The sequence below is a fragment of the Trachurus trachurus genome (genome assembly GCF_905171665.1).
Source record: "Trachurus trachurus genome assembly, chromosome: 8".
In the NCBI taxonomy this organism is placed as follows: domain Eukaryota; kingdom Metazoa; phylum Chordata; class Actinopteri; order Carangiformes; family Carangidae; genus Trachurus; species Trachurus trachurus.
This window is the reverse complement of record NC_139905.1, coordinates 3,594,857-3,609,085: the sequence shown is the minus strand read 5'-3', so window position 1 is coordinate 3,609,085 and position 14,229 is coordinate 3,594,857. Positions and strand designations below refer to the sequence as shown.

Here is a 14,229-nt window from a genome sequence, read left to right as displayed (position 1 = left end):
AGTGTAGATTGTTTTGTTTTCCTTGCCAGATAAGGAATTGATCATTCAGACTCTGAACCCTGGGATCGACTATGGATGGAAAGGGAGCATGGTGTGGCCAGTCATGGGATCCACTTCGGAGAACGACGGACCACCGACTCACTTATCACAGATAAGAACATAACAACACAAAATCTACCCGGGTAGTTATATGAACAGTACACACACACACAAGACAAGACACAGAACTAAACTCCGTCTTCCAAAACAGAAGAAGGGACACTTTTATTTGAACTTTAATATTTCTTTTTTTTTTTTGAAAGAGCTCTGCTTTTTGTACTTCTGTGAGACAATAACTCGTCAACGTTCAACTTCATGCTACTCTTTCAATTGAATAATTAAGGGGTCCAACTTCCCCAACATGGAGGGAATGTAATCGTCATTAGTGTGCTTCCTTCCAGTAAGACTAAGGGCCTTACAACTATATGAAAAAAGCTGAGTTAATTAATCAAATCAAAGATGGTGACCTTCAAGTAATTGATTTTGATTCTCTAAACGAAACCTTGATAGTTTATTGGCAAAAAGCCTTTCTCAACAGTAACAATATATCACATTTTAAGGATTATTTCCAAGATACTTAACCTCACCCTAACCCTATGTGATTTTATTATTGGAAAACTCCCTGTTAAACTGTCACTATTTCACAAACAAAGTGCTTTAATATTGGAAATTAATATAAATCATTACTTCACTCCACATAACACACCAATCTAAAATAACAGATATATTACTATTAAAAACAAGTCACTGTATAATAAGAACAGGATGGACAAAGGCATTTGGTCAGTACTTCATTTAACTGACAGTGATAGTTACATTATGTCATATAATAGTTTATGTGGTAAATATGCCCCAGCCCCCACCCCCTCCCACACACACACACGCACAAAAGAAAGAAAGATTATAAGAGTCAGAAATACATTATTAATCCCACTGAGTAAAATGTTGTGAACAGTGCTCCATTTCACATATAATATAGCCTACAAAATTAATACAATTTGAAGCACAAGAATGAAAATTATATAATTCCCCATATTCAAATTATAAAAGAATATACCCTGTCAACAATGATCAATACATGTATACTTAATATATTACATTGAATTATACCATTAGACCATTTTTCAGCTTTTAATTGTCTTGTTTGAGACTTGTGAGAGATTAAACACAGTCACTGGTCATTGTAATCGATCGTCTTTACGTATTTGTTTTCTAATCAATCAGTCTGTTTTGATCAACTAACACTGCCACCGTTCTTGGTACCGTGAGTAGATATTCTCAGTCATTATTGACGTTCCCACAAGCCACAGGACACATTTCATTCATTCATTCATTCATGCCAGAAGCTGGTAGAAGCTTCTGCGGGCACGTTGTCGGTGACGTCATCACGCCGAGGAGGACGCTAAAGCTCTGTGATTGGTCGAGAGGCTCTATGGGGACCGAAAGCTCGAGAATCAGCCAGAACAGAAGGAGTGGAGAAAAAATAACGGCGCCGGTGGAAGAGACCGGCAGAAACAGAGAAAAGGGGGACAGAAGAAGGAAAAGAAAGAGGGAGAGACGACGCAGCAGAGAAGAAACGCTTCATTTCTCCTCCAACTTTCCCATCGTTCAACGAGAGTGAGTAACCGACGGCTCTTTTTTCATAACTTTGTGTTAAATATCGGCTCTGCAGTTGTATTGGAAATAACGCTGTTAAAGTTGTGTGATAGATGTTGATCACTGGCTATTTACCGGACTATTTTGTTATCATACCCGAAAATTACGTCAGAAAAGTAAAAAGTAAAAAAAGTTTAATTTTAATTTTGTCGTCATATTAATCCGCCGTGCTGTCAGCTGTCTGCTAGAGTTCGGATTGAAGTTTATAGATGTAAAGATCGAAACGAGCCTATTTGATTGTATTAATCTAGCATTTAAATAATAATTGCCCTAATGTTGGATTTATTGTACTAGGACCATGCATCAAATCTGAAAACACTGTGTGGTCTATGGATGTAAAAAAAAAAGAGGTTGGCATTGAGACATACAAAACAATGCAGAATATCCATGACATTTTTAAAAAGTAATTTCTAGTTTCATCTTTTAAATTCACTTGTTTTGATTACAAAATTACAAACTATTCGCAAATATATTATTATATCTCATGTGATGTTTTTATAGGTTTTATGTTTTGTATTTATTCTGTCTTGTGTGTGTTGTGTGGTACCACAGCGGAGAAGCAACGTGAATTTCGTTGAATTCTTTTTTTTCAATGACAATAAAGGCGATCTTATCTAATCTAATCTAAAAAATAGTTTATTTAGGCCTTTTTTATTAAAGCTCTACTGTATGATGTCATTTTGTCTTTTAAATAAATTGTATTGTATTTCAGTGTATGCCCATGCAGAAACCATAGTAACTGTTGAAGGTATTAACATTTCTAATTTTCCTTTCTCATGTGTCTTTGCATCTTCAGGACGCAAATACCAAACAGCCAAAATGTCTGCAGCTAAAGGTGTAGCGATCGGCATCGACCTGGGCACCACCTACTCTTGTGTGGGGGTTTTCCAGCACGGAAAAGTAGAAATCATCGCCAACGACCAGGGCAACAGGACCACCCCCAGCTATGTGGCGTTCACCGACACAGAGAGACTGATTGGGGACGCAGCCAAGAACCAGGTGGCCATGAACCCCAGCAACACTGTGTTTGACGCCAAGAGACTGATTGGAAGAAAGTTTGATGATGCAGTGGTGCAGGCGGACATGAAGCACTGGCCCTTCAAGGTGGTTTCAGACGGAGGGAAGCCCAAAATTCAGGTGGAGTACAAAGGTGAGGACAAAGCTTTCAACCCTGAGGAGATTTCCTCCATGGTCCTGGTGAAGATGAAGGAGATTGCTGAGGCTTACCTCGGCCAAAAGGTGTCCAACGCCGTCATCACGGTCCCAGCGTACTTCAACGACTCCCAGCGACAGGCCACTAAAGACGCCGGTGTCATCGCGGGACTGAACGTCCTGAGGATCATCAACGAGCCGACGGCAGCCGCCATCGCGTACGGTCTGGACAAGGGCAAATCAGGAGAACGCAACGTGCTGATCTTTGACCTGGGCGGAGGCACCTTCGACGTGTCCATCCTGACAATCGAAGACGGGATCTTTGAGGTGAAATCCACGGCTGGAGACACTCACCTGGGTGGGGAGGACTTTGACAACCGCATGGTGACCCACTTTGTGGAGGAGTTCAAGAGGAAACACAAGAAGGACATCAGCCAGAACAAGAGAGCCCTGAGGAGGCTGCGCACAGCTTGTGAGAGGGCCAAGAGGACGCTGTCCTCCAGCTCCCAGGCCAGCATTGAGATCGACTCTCTGTTTGAGGGAATCGACTTCTACACCTCCATCACCAGGGCTCGCTTCGAGGAGATGTGCTCCGACCTGTTCAGGGGAACGTTAGAGCCGGTGGAGAAAGCCCTGAAGGACGCCAAGATGGACAAGGCGCAGATCAACGACATCGTCCTGGTGGGAGGCTCCACCCGAATCCCCAAAGTCCAGAAGCTGCTGCAGGATTTCTTCAACGGCAGAGAGCTGAACAAGAGCATCAACCCAGACGAGGCGGTGGCCTACGGCGCCGCCGTCCAGGCCGCCATTCTCTCAGGCGACACCTCGGGCAACGTTCAGGACCTGCTGCTGCTGGACGTGGCACCGCTGTCCCTGGGCATCGAGACAGCCGGAGGAGTCATGACGTCCCTCATCAAACGCAACACCACCATCCCCACTAAACAAGCCCAGGTCTTCACCACCTACTCCGACAACCAGCCGGGGTCCTCATCCAGGTGTACGAAGGGGAGAGAGCCATGACCAAGGACAACAATTTACTGGGCAAGTTTGAGCTGACGGGAATCCCACCTGCTCCACGAGGCGTCCCGCAGATCGAGGTCACGTTCGACATCGACGCCAACGGCATCCTGAACGTGTCCGCGGTGGACAAGAGCACCGGCAAAGAGAACAAGATCACCATCACCAACGACAAGGGCCGACTGAGCAAAGAAGAGATCGAGAAGATGGTGCAGGACGCTGAAAAGTACAAAGCCGAGGACGACGTCCAGAGGGACAAGGTCTCTGCCAAGAACTCCCTGGAGTCCTACGCCTTCAACATGAAGAGCAGCGTGCAGGACGAGAACATGAAGGGCAAAATAAGTGAGGAGGACCAGAAGAAGGTGGTGGAGAAGTGTGATGAGACCATCACCTGGCTGGAGAACAACCAGCTGGCTGATAAAGAGGAGTACCAACACAAGCAGAAGGAGCTGGAGAAAGTGTGCAACCCCATCATCAGCAAGTTGTATCAGGGAGGAACGCCTGCAAGTGGCTGTGGAGAGCAGGCACGAGCCGGCTCCCAGGGGCCCACTATTGAGGAGGTGGACTAACGTGGCCCTTCATACGGACTCATGCTTTATGGATCATGTGTAAATTGTAAAGTTTATTAAATGTGAATGTATTTTTCACCGCTGGTTTACGGGACATTTTATAAAGTTGAAAAATATAATATTAAACAGAAATTGAATTAAATTCTATCATCATCATCTGATTTGGATGTTTATAGTTGTAGTTAATACATTATCAAATGAAATCAAATTTCATGGGATTAAATTCCAGCTCAAGAAGAACTAATGTCTGAGAAAACAGGAACAGATTTTACAAAAAGTTACTGACTGATTTGGTTTTTAAGGTTTACGTATAATGTTAAACCTCATGGGAGCATGTAAGGTATCTACATGATGATTGAACAAATTAATTCATAATGTGACAGAGGAAACATGAATAAATGGGTCCAGATAAAGGTGCAAAAATATTCTTTAATATCGTCTTGTATTTCCATTTCATCACTACAAATATTAATATAACTTTCAGCAAAAACTGTCAGGAAAAAAATAAACATGAAAAGTAAATGTGATAATATTAATGAATCTGTTGATATTAGTAATAATCGCTCTAACATTGAGTTGCACTTGTTGATTTTCAGAACAAACAATAACGTGTTTAATAAAATCTTTTATTGTTATTGTAAAATGTTTTGCAGTTCCTCACTCTGACCACAGGGAGGCAGTGAAGTCCAACTGTTACTGTGCATGAGACACTGAACAACAACCAGCAGCTCTCAGTGTGGCGTTCAGGGACCCCACCCAGAGGGGGAAGAACTGATTTCCACTGTAATTTCATTCGTAACTGATGGTCGACTAATCAGGTGGAGATTCGTGGTGTAATCAGTGGACAACAACAACAACAGCTCAAAAACCTCAGTTAATCGTGAACATCACCGTCCTTTCACAATAAATTGTGACAATACAACAAAGTTCATTCATTGTTACAGAAACGGAGAAAAAAAACGAAATAAACACATGAAAAAACAACAAGATAAAACTCTTTGATCCAACCTGTCGCTGAGGCTTACAGGTGTGCATCAGCTCTTCCAAAATAAAAGCTAGTGGAAAAAAAAAACAGTATGTGAAAGTATTAGGCTACACATATTGCACAACTGTAACCCAGTTAAAGCAATACTTACCGATCTGGCATTTCACTCAGCACAGCACAAACATTTGAAAATCAACAGCTCCACCTCCCTCACAAGTCCCACCCACCTCTCCCTCCTGCAGCACCTCCACGAGCCCCCTCCCTCCCTGCTGCATGCGTTGGCATGGCAACGGTAAACAGAACATGAACGCGAGTGAAACGGGAACAACACAAACAAACACAACACCGGAGTTTTAAACCGTATAAACGGACTCAGTGATGATGACTGATGAGTTTTATAATAAACTGTTGTTAGCCTACTGCTACTGGAGACGCAGGGGAAGTGATTGTTACAGATTACAGTTCTCAACGAGCCGGGCTCCTGATGCGCTGGTTCAGGGCCAAAATAAATCCAGACCGAGCCGCGCCGGTCCGGAGTTCAACCGGGTCCGGACCGTTGAGAACTCACAGAGCTAAGGGAGCTAACAGTAGCCTAGCCGTTAGCACAGAGCTAACAGTAGCCTAGCCGTTAGCACAGAGCTAACAGTAGCCTAGCCGTTAGCACAGAGCTAACAGTAGCCTAGCCGTTAGCACAGAGCTAACAGTAGCCTATATAGCTAACTTACTAGCCGTTAGCACTGGATGCTTTATAGACACATGTGACGTCCTGTGTTTACGTATCACTCGGGGCTGATCACTATCAACGTTACAATATCAGACATGAAACTCCGCGACCAGCTGCGGCTGCAGTTATTGGTCTTTTAAAAAAACTATTTATTTCCAAAAACCTTATTTCTTGTGTGTTGTGACCGTCTATGGTTGTGACTCTAGTCTCCTCTGCTCTCTGTGTCCTGCTACTGCTCTGTGTCAATAAGCGTTCTTCCTGGTCGGGAGGGGGGAGAGGAGGAGAGGGGTGCATAAAGTGATTACATATTAAGTAGGTTCGGTCGCTCGTCAAATCTTATTAATCGGACCGAATAATATTATTGGTCAGACTTTTCTCAGAATTATAAGAGAATGAAAAAATGATGAGTTTTTAACCCTGTTGGGTTTCTCTTACATTTTAATGTATCATCAGATTATTAATAGCATTTTAACTTAGACAAAGAAATGTGCAAAAGTTCCAGAAAGGTAAGTATTGCTTTAACATGACCTGAATATATACAGAAAAATGCAAACGTTTACGAAATTGTGAAAAGTCAAAGCCTGTTTCCTTTAATTCAGTTGCAAATACAATTTTTCCATTGTCATAATCCAGGTCATTAAACAAATATTCAGTTTTTTTAAACCTAATTTTATTTTGGTCACTTAGTTATTATTCTCAATTTGTTCTGGTCAGTTTTCATCTGTTAATGTGATGAACTCTGTCAGTCCAGAACACACAGGGAAGATGGTGGACTGGACTCTGTGAACAGTTCTTTTCACTTCCATCAGGATGAAGATCAGTAGTATCTCCAGCTGTGAAGAGAAGCAGAGGACAGAGGTGATGGATTAGTGATTGATCAGTGACAGATCAGTGATTGATCAGTGATGGATCAGTGATTGATCAGTGATTGATCAGTGATCAGAGACTCCATCAGCTGGACTTGAGTCCTGTTCAGTCCAGATGTGCAGCAGCTGTGCAGCTTCCTCTCAGCTCTCATGTTAATGTGTTGGAGTGAACACTGAGCAGGAAGCTCACACACCTGCACAGACTTTTAGCATCAAGTCTGTTCACTCTGCACATTTCACTGAGTCGCCATGGAAACAAAGTGCTGAGTCATGAAGGTTCATCACTGATGAGTCACTGTTGTCACTCAAACACAGAGTCTCTGAGTGTTGATGAACATCTGGGGCCTCATGTATCAATACTTGCGTGGATTTCATACTGAAACATGGCGTACGCCAAAATCCAGAAACTGTCGTACGCACAAAGAAAATCTGATGTATCAAAGTGTGCGTACGCATGGATCCAAGCACTTTTCCTTTGTACATCCCAATCAACGTGGAATTGAGCGCACATGCCGAAGTGGTAATCTCCTCCCTGTCCACGCCCCCATTTAAATATGCAAATCAATGTAAATAAGGCCTGCACCAAAGATTCCCTTCTCTTTACGGTCAGATAACACCATGAAAAACTGTGAGGAACAGCAATTTAACCAAATTTGAGTTGAAGGTGCTCCTCGATAAAGTTGAGCCATGTAAACATCTTTTTTTTTTTTTTTTTTGCCGTCCTCCGACACCATCACAAAGGGGGTGGGAGAGTGTGTGTGTGATATAAAGGTGAACGTGAGGCGGAGGACCGCTGTCATCCCAGATGAAAGCAGACAATGTACTCTAATTAAATTATGTGAAATGGATTTACAATTTTATTTGCCTTCTTTTATACACAGATCGCGTAGTAAATAAATGCAGAAGTGCGCCAGGGAGGCTGATAAAGACACATGTCCAACTTTACACATGTGTTTATTGACATTAAGTACTTCACACAGTCTGTGTAGTTTAACTAGCAAAAAGAAAGTCACTGACGGCGTGATATTTCGGCAGACATGCTCAATGTGCATCGGGTCGGGGGGTTACATAGGACAATTAAACAAATACATTTACTTTGCGCGCATACAGTCCCAGCCTGTAATCTGTACCCAGCTATGCTGAATGAATGAATCGTGCGCTGAACCAGCCACCTCGCCACAATGTTTGTTAATATGTGATGCATTTACGCATCACATATGATCTGTACATTTATAGTATAAAAATGCTTCCTGTTCACAGTGTGGTCAGCACCTGAATGGAGGCGACCCATGGCTCCCCGCCGTGTCGCGCTCTCAGGCCGGTCGCAGCGCACTGTGCTCAGTTCCAAGAGAATTGCCCTTGGAGTCATCATGTGCAAAAAAAAAAAAAAACCTCCGGGACCCGTGTGCACTTCGCTCTGCAGCATCTGCAATATCTTAAGACTAAAGCTGATGCTATTTTCTGCACCACTTTGCGCATGCTTTTCTATCCACCTATCTAATTGCAACACGTGGATGGGTTAGTTGTTCATAAATGTGTCTCTGATGTGCACATTACTCTGAGGACTAATTGTTTTCACATTATTAACAGTTTCCCAGCTTCACCTCTAAGTGTCGCCAAAGGAACAACAGCAGTAGAAACGTGCGTACGCCAGCTATGGAGTTGACGTGGGCCACCGCACTTTTCCACGGTCATTTCACTTTTGATACATCTGAACGTTGGCGTGGAAAATGACGTACGCCACTTTTTTGTGCGTACGCAACATTGATACATGAGGCCCCTGGTCTGTTCTGATTGGCTGACTGTTGTCTCTCTCTGCCCTGATTGGCTGGCTGTTGTCTCTCTCTGCTCTGATTGGCTGACTGTTGTCTCTCTCTGCTCTGATTGGCTGACTGTTGTCTCTCTCTCTGCTCTGATTGGCTGACTGTTGTCTCTGTTATTGTCTCACACTGACTTTAGTCCAATAGTGCTGAAAGCAGCACAGACTGACTCCGCCCCCCTACTGACCTCACAGTCTCCAGTCTACAGTCTGAACTCTCCACAAGATCATCCAGATCCTTCACGTCTGAAGACTTCAGGTTGTTAATGCTCAGGTCCAGTTCTCTCAGGTGGGAGGGGTTGGACTTCAGAGCTGAGACCAGAGAAGAACAGCTGATCTCTGACAAACTGCAGTGCTGCAATCTGAATAAAGAATAAAAGAAGAAGATAAATTCATTGATGATCAGAAAGAAGAGTTTTTTCTTCAACAGGTGAATTTCAGTGTCTTTGTCCAAACATGAGTTGTGAGGATCTTGTGCACATTGTTGTGATAGAGATGAAGTGAGTTGATGAGCTGATACTGGACATTTTCTCCAGAGTTTCTAGAAAACATGAGTCGTCTGACTGAGAGAAATACGAGTGTGTGTGAAGGTTGAACTGAAGTGAACAGACATTATTCATGACCACTGAGTGAAATGAGCTGAAACTGAAGAATCATTCTCACACAACAACTGCAAATATTCAACAACCACTATTTCAAATGTCATTAATCAATTCAATCAAAGTCAATGATTCAAGTTCTGAGTGAAGATCAATCAGGTTCAGTTGTGGATCAAAGATCTAAGATCTACAACAGTAACAGTCAGTGAACTGACCTCAGAGTCTCCAGTCTACAGTCTGGACTCTCCAGAAAACCACTCAGATCCTTCACTCCTGAATCCTGCAGGTCGTTGTGGTCCAGGTCCAGGTGTCTCAGGTGGGAGGGGTTGGACTTCAGAGCTGAGCCCAGAGAAGAACAGCTGATCTCTGACAAACTGCAGCCCTCCAATCTGAATAAAGAATAAAAGAAGAAGATTAATTCATTGAAAACTGATCAATAATCAGATGTGTCCTGATCAATAATCAGACGTGTCTTGATCAATAATCAATAGAGGGGGGCGGTGCGTGGCGCGGTGGGTGGAGCGGCCACCCCATGTGGAGGCTGCAGTCCTCGCCGCAGGCGTCCCCGGTTCGAATCCCGCGTCAGGCAGACCTTTCCTGCGTGTCATTCCCTTCTCTCTGCCTCCCCATTTCCTGTCTATCTCTACTGTCATCACTATCAAATAAAGGCAAAAAGCCGAAAAAAAATATACTTAAAAAATAAAAATAAAAAATAATAATAATAATAATAATAATCAATAGAGGGACTTTGTCCTTGTGTTCTTGTGGATCTTCATCATGTGGCCTTCTACACACATCATCCACATGTCAGCACAGATTCATCAGCTGCTGCTGACCTCAGCTCAGTCTGTCAATATACAATCAATATCTGATCAATACCTGTTGGACTAAACACTGACTACAACTCTCTGATTTAGAGATTCTGATTCTTTTAGACAGATTTATATTTGTACCATTTCATGTCACTAACTTAGTATTTTTATTCTTCACTGTTATTATTATTATTATTATTATTATTATTATTATTATTATTATTATTATTATTATTATTATCAATAACTCTATTGATCAACTGGTATCAGGGTTAAATCAATAAACTAACAGCACAGGGGTCAATGACGTGATGAAACCCAGTGTCAAGTGGTAAAACTTTGATTTTTGATTTAAAAAAATCTGAATAAACAGGAAAATAAATCTGGACTCAAATGAGGAATTAATACAACTCTGTGTTTCTGGACTCATTTTACATCATTTGTCACAGATTATTTAGAAGAAGAGTTTTTGTTTTTGTCCTGCTCAACATTCAATAAAATCTAAATATAGAAAACACAGAAAATAATCTTTTTCAATTTAATGTTTTCAGAAGAAAGTATATTTTTATAAGTTCACTTTAATCCACTGTAGGTGGATCAGATACAACAGTCAGTGAACTGACCCCAGAGTCTCCAGTCTACAGTCTGGACTCTCCAGAAAACCACTCAGATCCTTCACTCCTGAATCTTGCAGGTTGTTCCAGGTCAGGTCCAGTTCTCTCAGGTGGGAGGGGTCCGACTTCAGAGCTGAGACCAGAGAAGAACAGCTGATCTCTGACAAACTGCAGCGCTGCAATCTGAATAAAGAATAAAAGCGGTGAGTTGAGGACAAAGCTCCTTGTTGACAGCGTTCAGTGTCTCATCATCTGTTCAGAACTGAAGAAGCTTCAGAAAGAACAAGTTTAGAAAATCAAAGTCCAACAGCTGAAGCAACAGGAAGCAGGTTAAACAGTCAACATAGAGAGAAAACAGCTCATTAATATTCATGAGAAGCTGCTGCTGCTTCAACACAGACGCAGTGACTCCGCCTCTTCACCTGTCAGCTCCACCTGTGGCTCCATCCAGACAAACTCATGTTGTGCAGCCACATTTCTCAGAGACTCTGTCACTGAGCTCCTTCTCACTCCAACAGCTGATCTGCACTCATTCAGTGTGCGTCATAGTGCGCGTGTGCGTAGCGATACGCCGCTTCAATGGCCGACAAACACGGCTCCAGAGTTCAGGCCTGTTTGACAGCAACATCAAGTTGTGACAATCTTCAGAACGACGTGGTCAGCTTTTCTCCGTGGGCGTTTTGAAAGTGTGTGAAGCAGGTTGTTTGTGGCGAGCCCGTCCACAGCAGCTCATCACTCAGCTTCTGTGCTGCTGCTCTGCTCTGCTAACACACTGACTGTGTTCAACAGCTCACACAAGCCCACGTTCAAGAAGCTCAGCTGTCACTTTGAGCTGCTTCTGACTCCTGCCCTCAGCCAAGCACTGAGTCAACACTCTGAGCCTGAGCCGCCACATGAAGCAACAACCTTCAGCCCATCTTGGTGAGCCTCCAAACAAACCAGCTGAGCCTCTGCAGCTGCTTCATGTCAGCAGCAACAAGACCAACACTAGCAGCTCTGGGGCCGTATTCACAAAGAATCTTAAGGTTAAAAGTAGCTCCTAAGGGCCGAATTTAGGAGCAACTCCTAAAAAAAAGTGGGCGTGTCAGTCTTAAATTTAGGACTCCTAGTTTTTTAAAATAAGAGTAATTCACAAAGTATTTTAGGCCTAAAAGTAGCTCCTAAGTCTGGGAGAGCTTAAAAGTCCTCGTGAGGACTCCTAACTCAGTAAGACCTATTCACAAAGTAGTGACGGTGACGAACTGTCCAATATCGGCATCACAACGGTCGGACCGAGGTAACTGCGACCGCTGCGATGCAGTCATGCGATGTGAGCCAAAAATATTTTTAAAAAGTTGGTGGGTGCGCTAGACATATGTCTGTTACGCCGGGTTCACACCGGACGCCGAAGCGCCGCGAATAGCCGCGGAGCGGAGACAGCGTCCCTTCGGCGCCCAAGTTAACAGGTTGTGTATTTAAGACTAGAGGCTGACACGGGAGTGTTTTTTCAATCCCGTCCCGTCCCGCTCCCGCAAAAAAATTCCTGTCCCGGTCCAGTGACAAAGTCAAAAAAAAAATCACTCCCGAACCCGTCCTGTTCCCGATTTTTTCTATGAACACAGTCATCATGCCTAAACGATTGTGTTGACAGACACAGAATCCCCCTCTCAGCGCACTGCAGGCTGAATGACAGAACAAGACGGTAGATGTGGCATCAACACATCTACCGTCTTGTTTTGTTATTTCAATTAGTGATAATGAACGCCCTCCTCGTCCTTTCTCTCTCCCTCTCTCTCTTTTTCTTTCTTTATTTTTTTGCTTGTGTGCATCACCTGTTTAATGCGAGGTGGAGATTACGCCGCCGCCGCATCAGCTGACTCCTCTGACTGGCGGAAAACGTTTAATTGCCTACCGGTATGTTGATTTACACAGGTTACACATCGCTACGTAGCCACGACAGTGATCACGAGGGTGTGCAGTGTGCATCAGCTGTTTAATGCGAGGTGGAGATTATGCCGCCGCCGCATCAGCTGACTCCTCCACACACTTAAAACTTTTGGACCGTTTTGAGCGCACCATCCGTAGCACTGCCTGGCTTGTGCTTCTTTGAATGTCGCGCTTTGACTCCCGGTCCCGTTCACTCCCGTTTAAATTTTTTCCCGTCACGTCCCGATCACGTGATTCAAAATAAATTGACTCCCGAACACGCGGGACACGGGATTCCCATTTTATCAGGAATCCTGATAAAATGTCAGCCTCTAGTTCAGACCAGACGAGACGCGCCGCAATTGCTCGCGCCGTGCAGTTATCGTTTCGGCGTCTGTTCTATTTTGTGCGCGAGCCGCGAGGAAGTCACACATGAAACAACGAGAGAATCCGGTCAATTTTCCAAAATAAAGCACTTTTCAAAATAAAATAGCCTACAGCGATTGACAAATGCGACCGTATTTATATTTGTCAGACTCTCAACAGAGCGAGAGAGATGAAAACACACACACACACACACACACAGGATAGGGAGACACGGAGTGGGCTGGCTGCAGGGGGGCGGGGGGTCAAAACACACAAACAAACAGGGAAAGAGCGAGAGAGAGGAGGCAGAGGCGAGTTGTTGTCAAGTGAAGGACGACGTGAAATTAATCTTGGAAGTGGAGGGAGTTGTTTGACCCACAGCACACGGTGTTATAATTATATGAGGTATGCGGTCATTGTATCGGTCCGTCGTGGTGAAGAAGGAGCTGAGCCGAAAGGCAAAGCTCTCGATTTACCGGTCGATCTAGCGGAGGCGCTGAGACCGCCGCGGAGAAATCAGCGTCTGGTGTGAACTGGAATCGTGCGCGATTTCCGCGGCCGCTCCGCGTCACGGTCCGGTGTGAACCAGTAGTAATAGCTCACGTGATAGGGCAGCTCCTCCAGTAAACTAAACTTATTGTCAGTCGGGTTCAAATCCTGCTATAGGCCACAAATGTGGGTAATGCATTTTCTTTTCTCATCATTATTATGATCACCATATAATATTAGGGCTGTCAACAAATGTGAAAATTAATATTAAAATGTGGCACTCAACAACCAATCACCGTGTTGAGCGCCTCGAATTCGTGCACGAGAATTGACGTAATCCATAGGGATTCGGGGGCGTCACCAGGGGCGTCACTCTTAGTTTGCTCTTAGTGATTTATCCTTAGTAAGAGTAGGTCTCAGCGGCTTTGTGAATAGCTTTTAACTCATTGAGTGCCACGCTCCTTTCCAAAGTTTTAGTCAAGTGTACCGGCAATTTAGACAATTTTTTACTTTTTATGTAGAGCCATAGTGTATTCTATATTATTGCCACCAACACATACTGTAGCTCAATTGAAAGGCCAAACTTTATGCTTCAAATGACCACAAACCGTTTGTTT

The 14,229-nt window shown here is 43.7% G+C and overlaps 2 protein-coding genes across 2 annotated transcripts in view; one reads left to right on the top strand and one right to left on the bottom strand.

The window, feature by feature from the left end:
* Positions 1–14,229, bottom strand: part of LOC310989795 (uncharacterized protein) — a gene marked incomplete at both ends in the record, with an annotated part of 133,069 nt that overhangs the window by 107,464 nt on the left and 11,376 nt on the right. Inside the window, 2 exons of the mRNA XM_083976944.1 lie at positions 9,642–9,815; positions 10,862–11,035. Coding sequence (XP_083833070.1) covers positions 9,642–9,815; positions 10,862–11,035 — 348 coding nt within the window. The remainder of the gene's footprint in view (positions 1–9,641; positions 9,816–10,861; positions 11,036–14,229) is intronic.
* LOC310989429 (heat shock 70 kDa protein 1-like) lies at positions 1,556–4,433 on the top strand (the record flags this gene model as incomplete). The annotated part of the gene is given in 3 exon segments (XM_083976500.1): positions 1,556–1,656; positions 2,492–3,829; positions 3,832–4,433. Coding segments are annotated over 2 exon segments (1,917 nt in total). The 5' UTR covers positions 1,556–1,656; positions 2,492–2,514.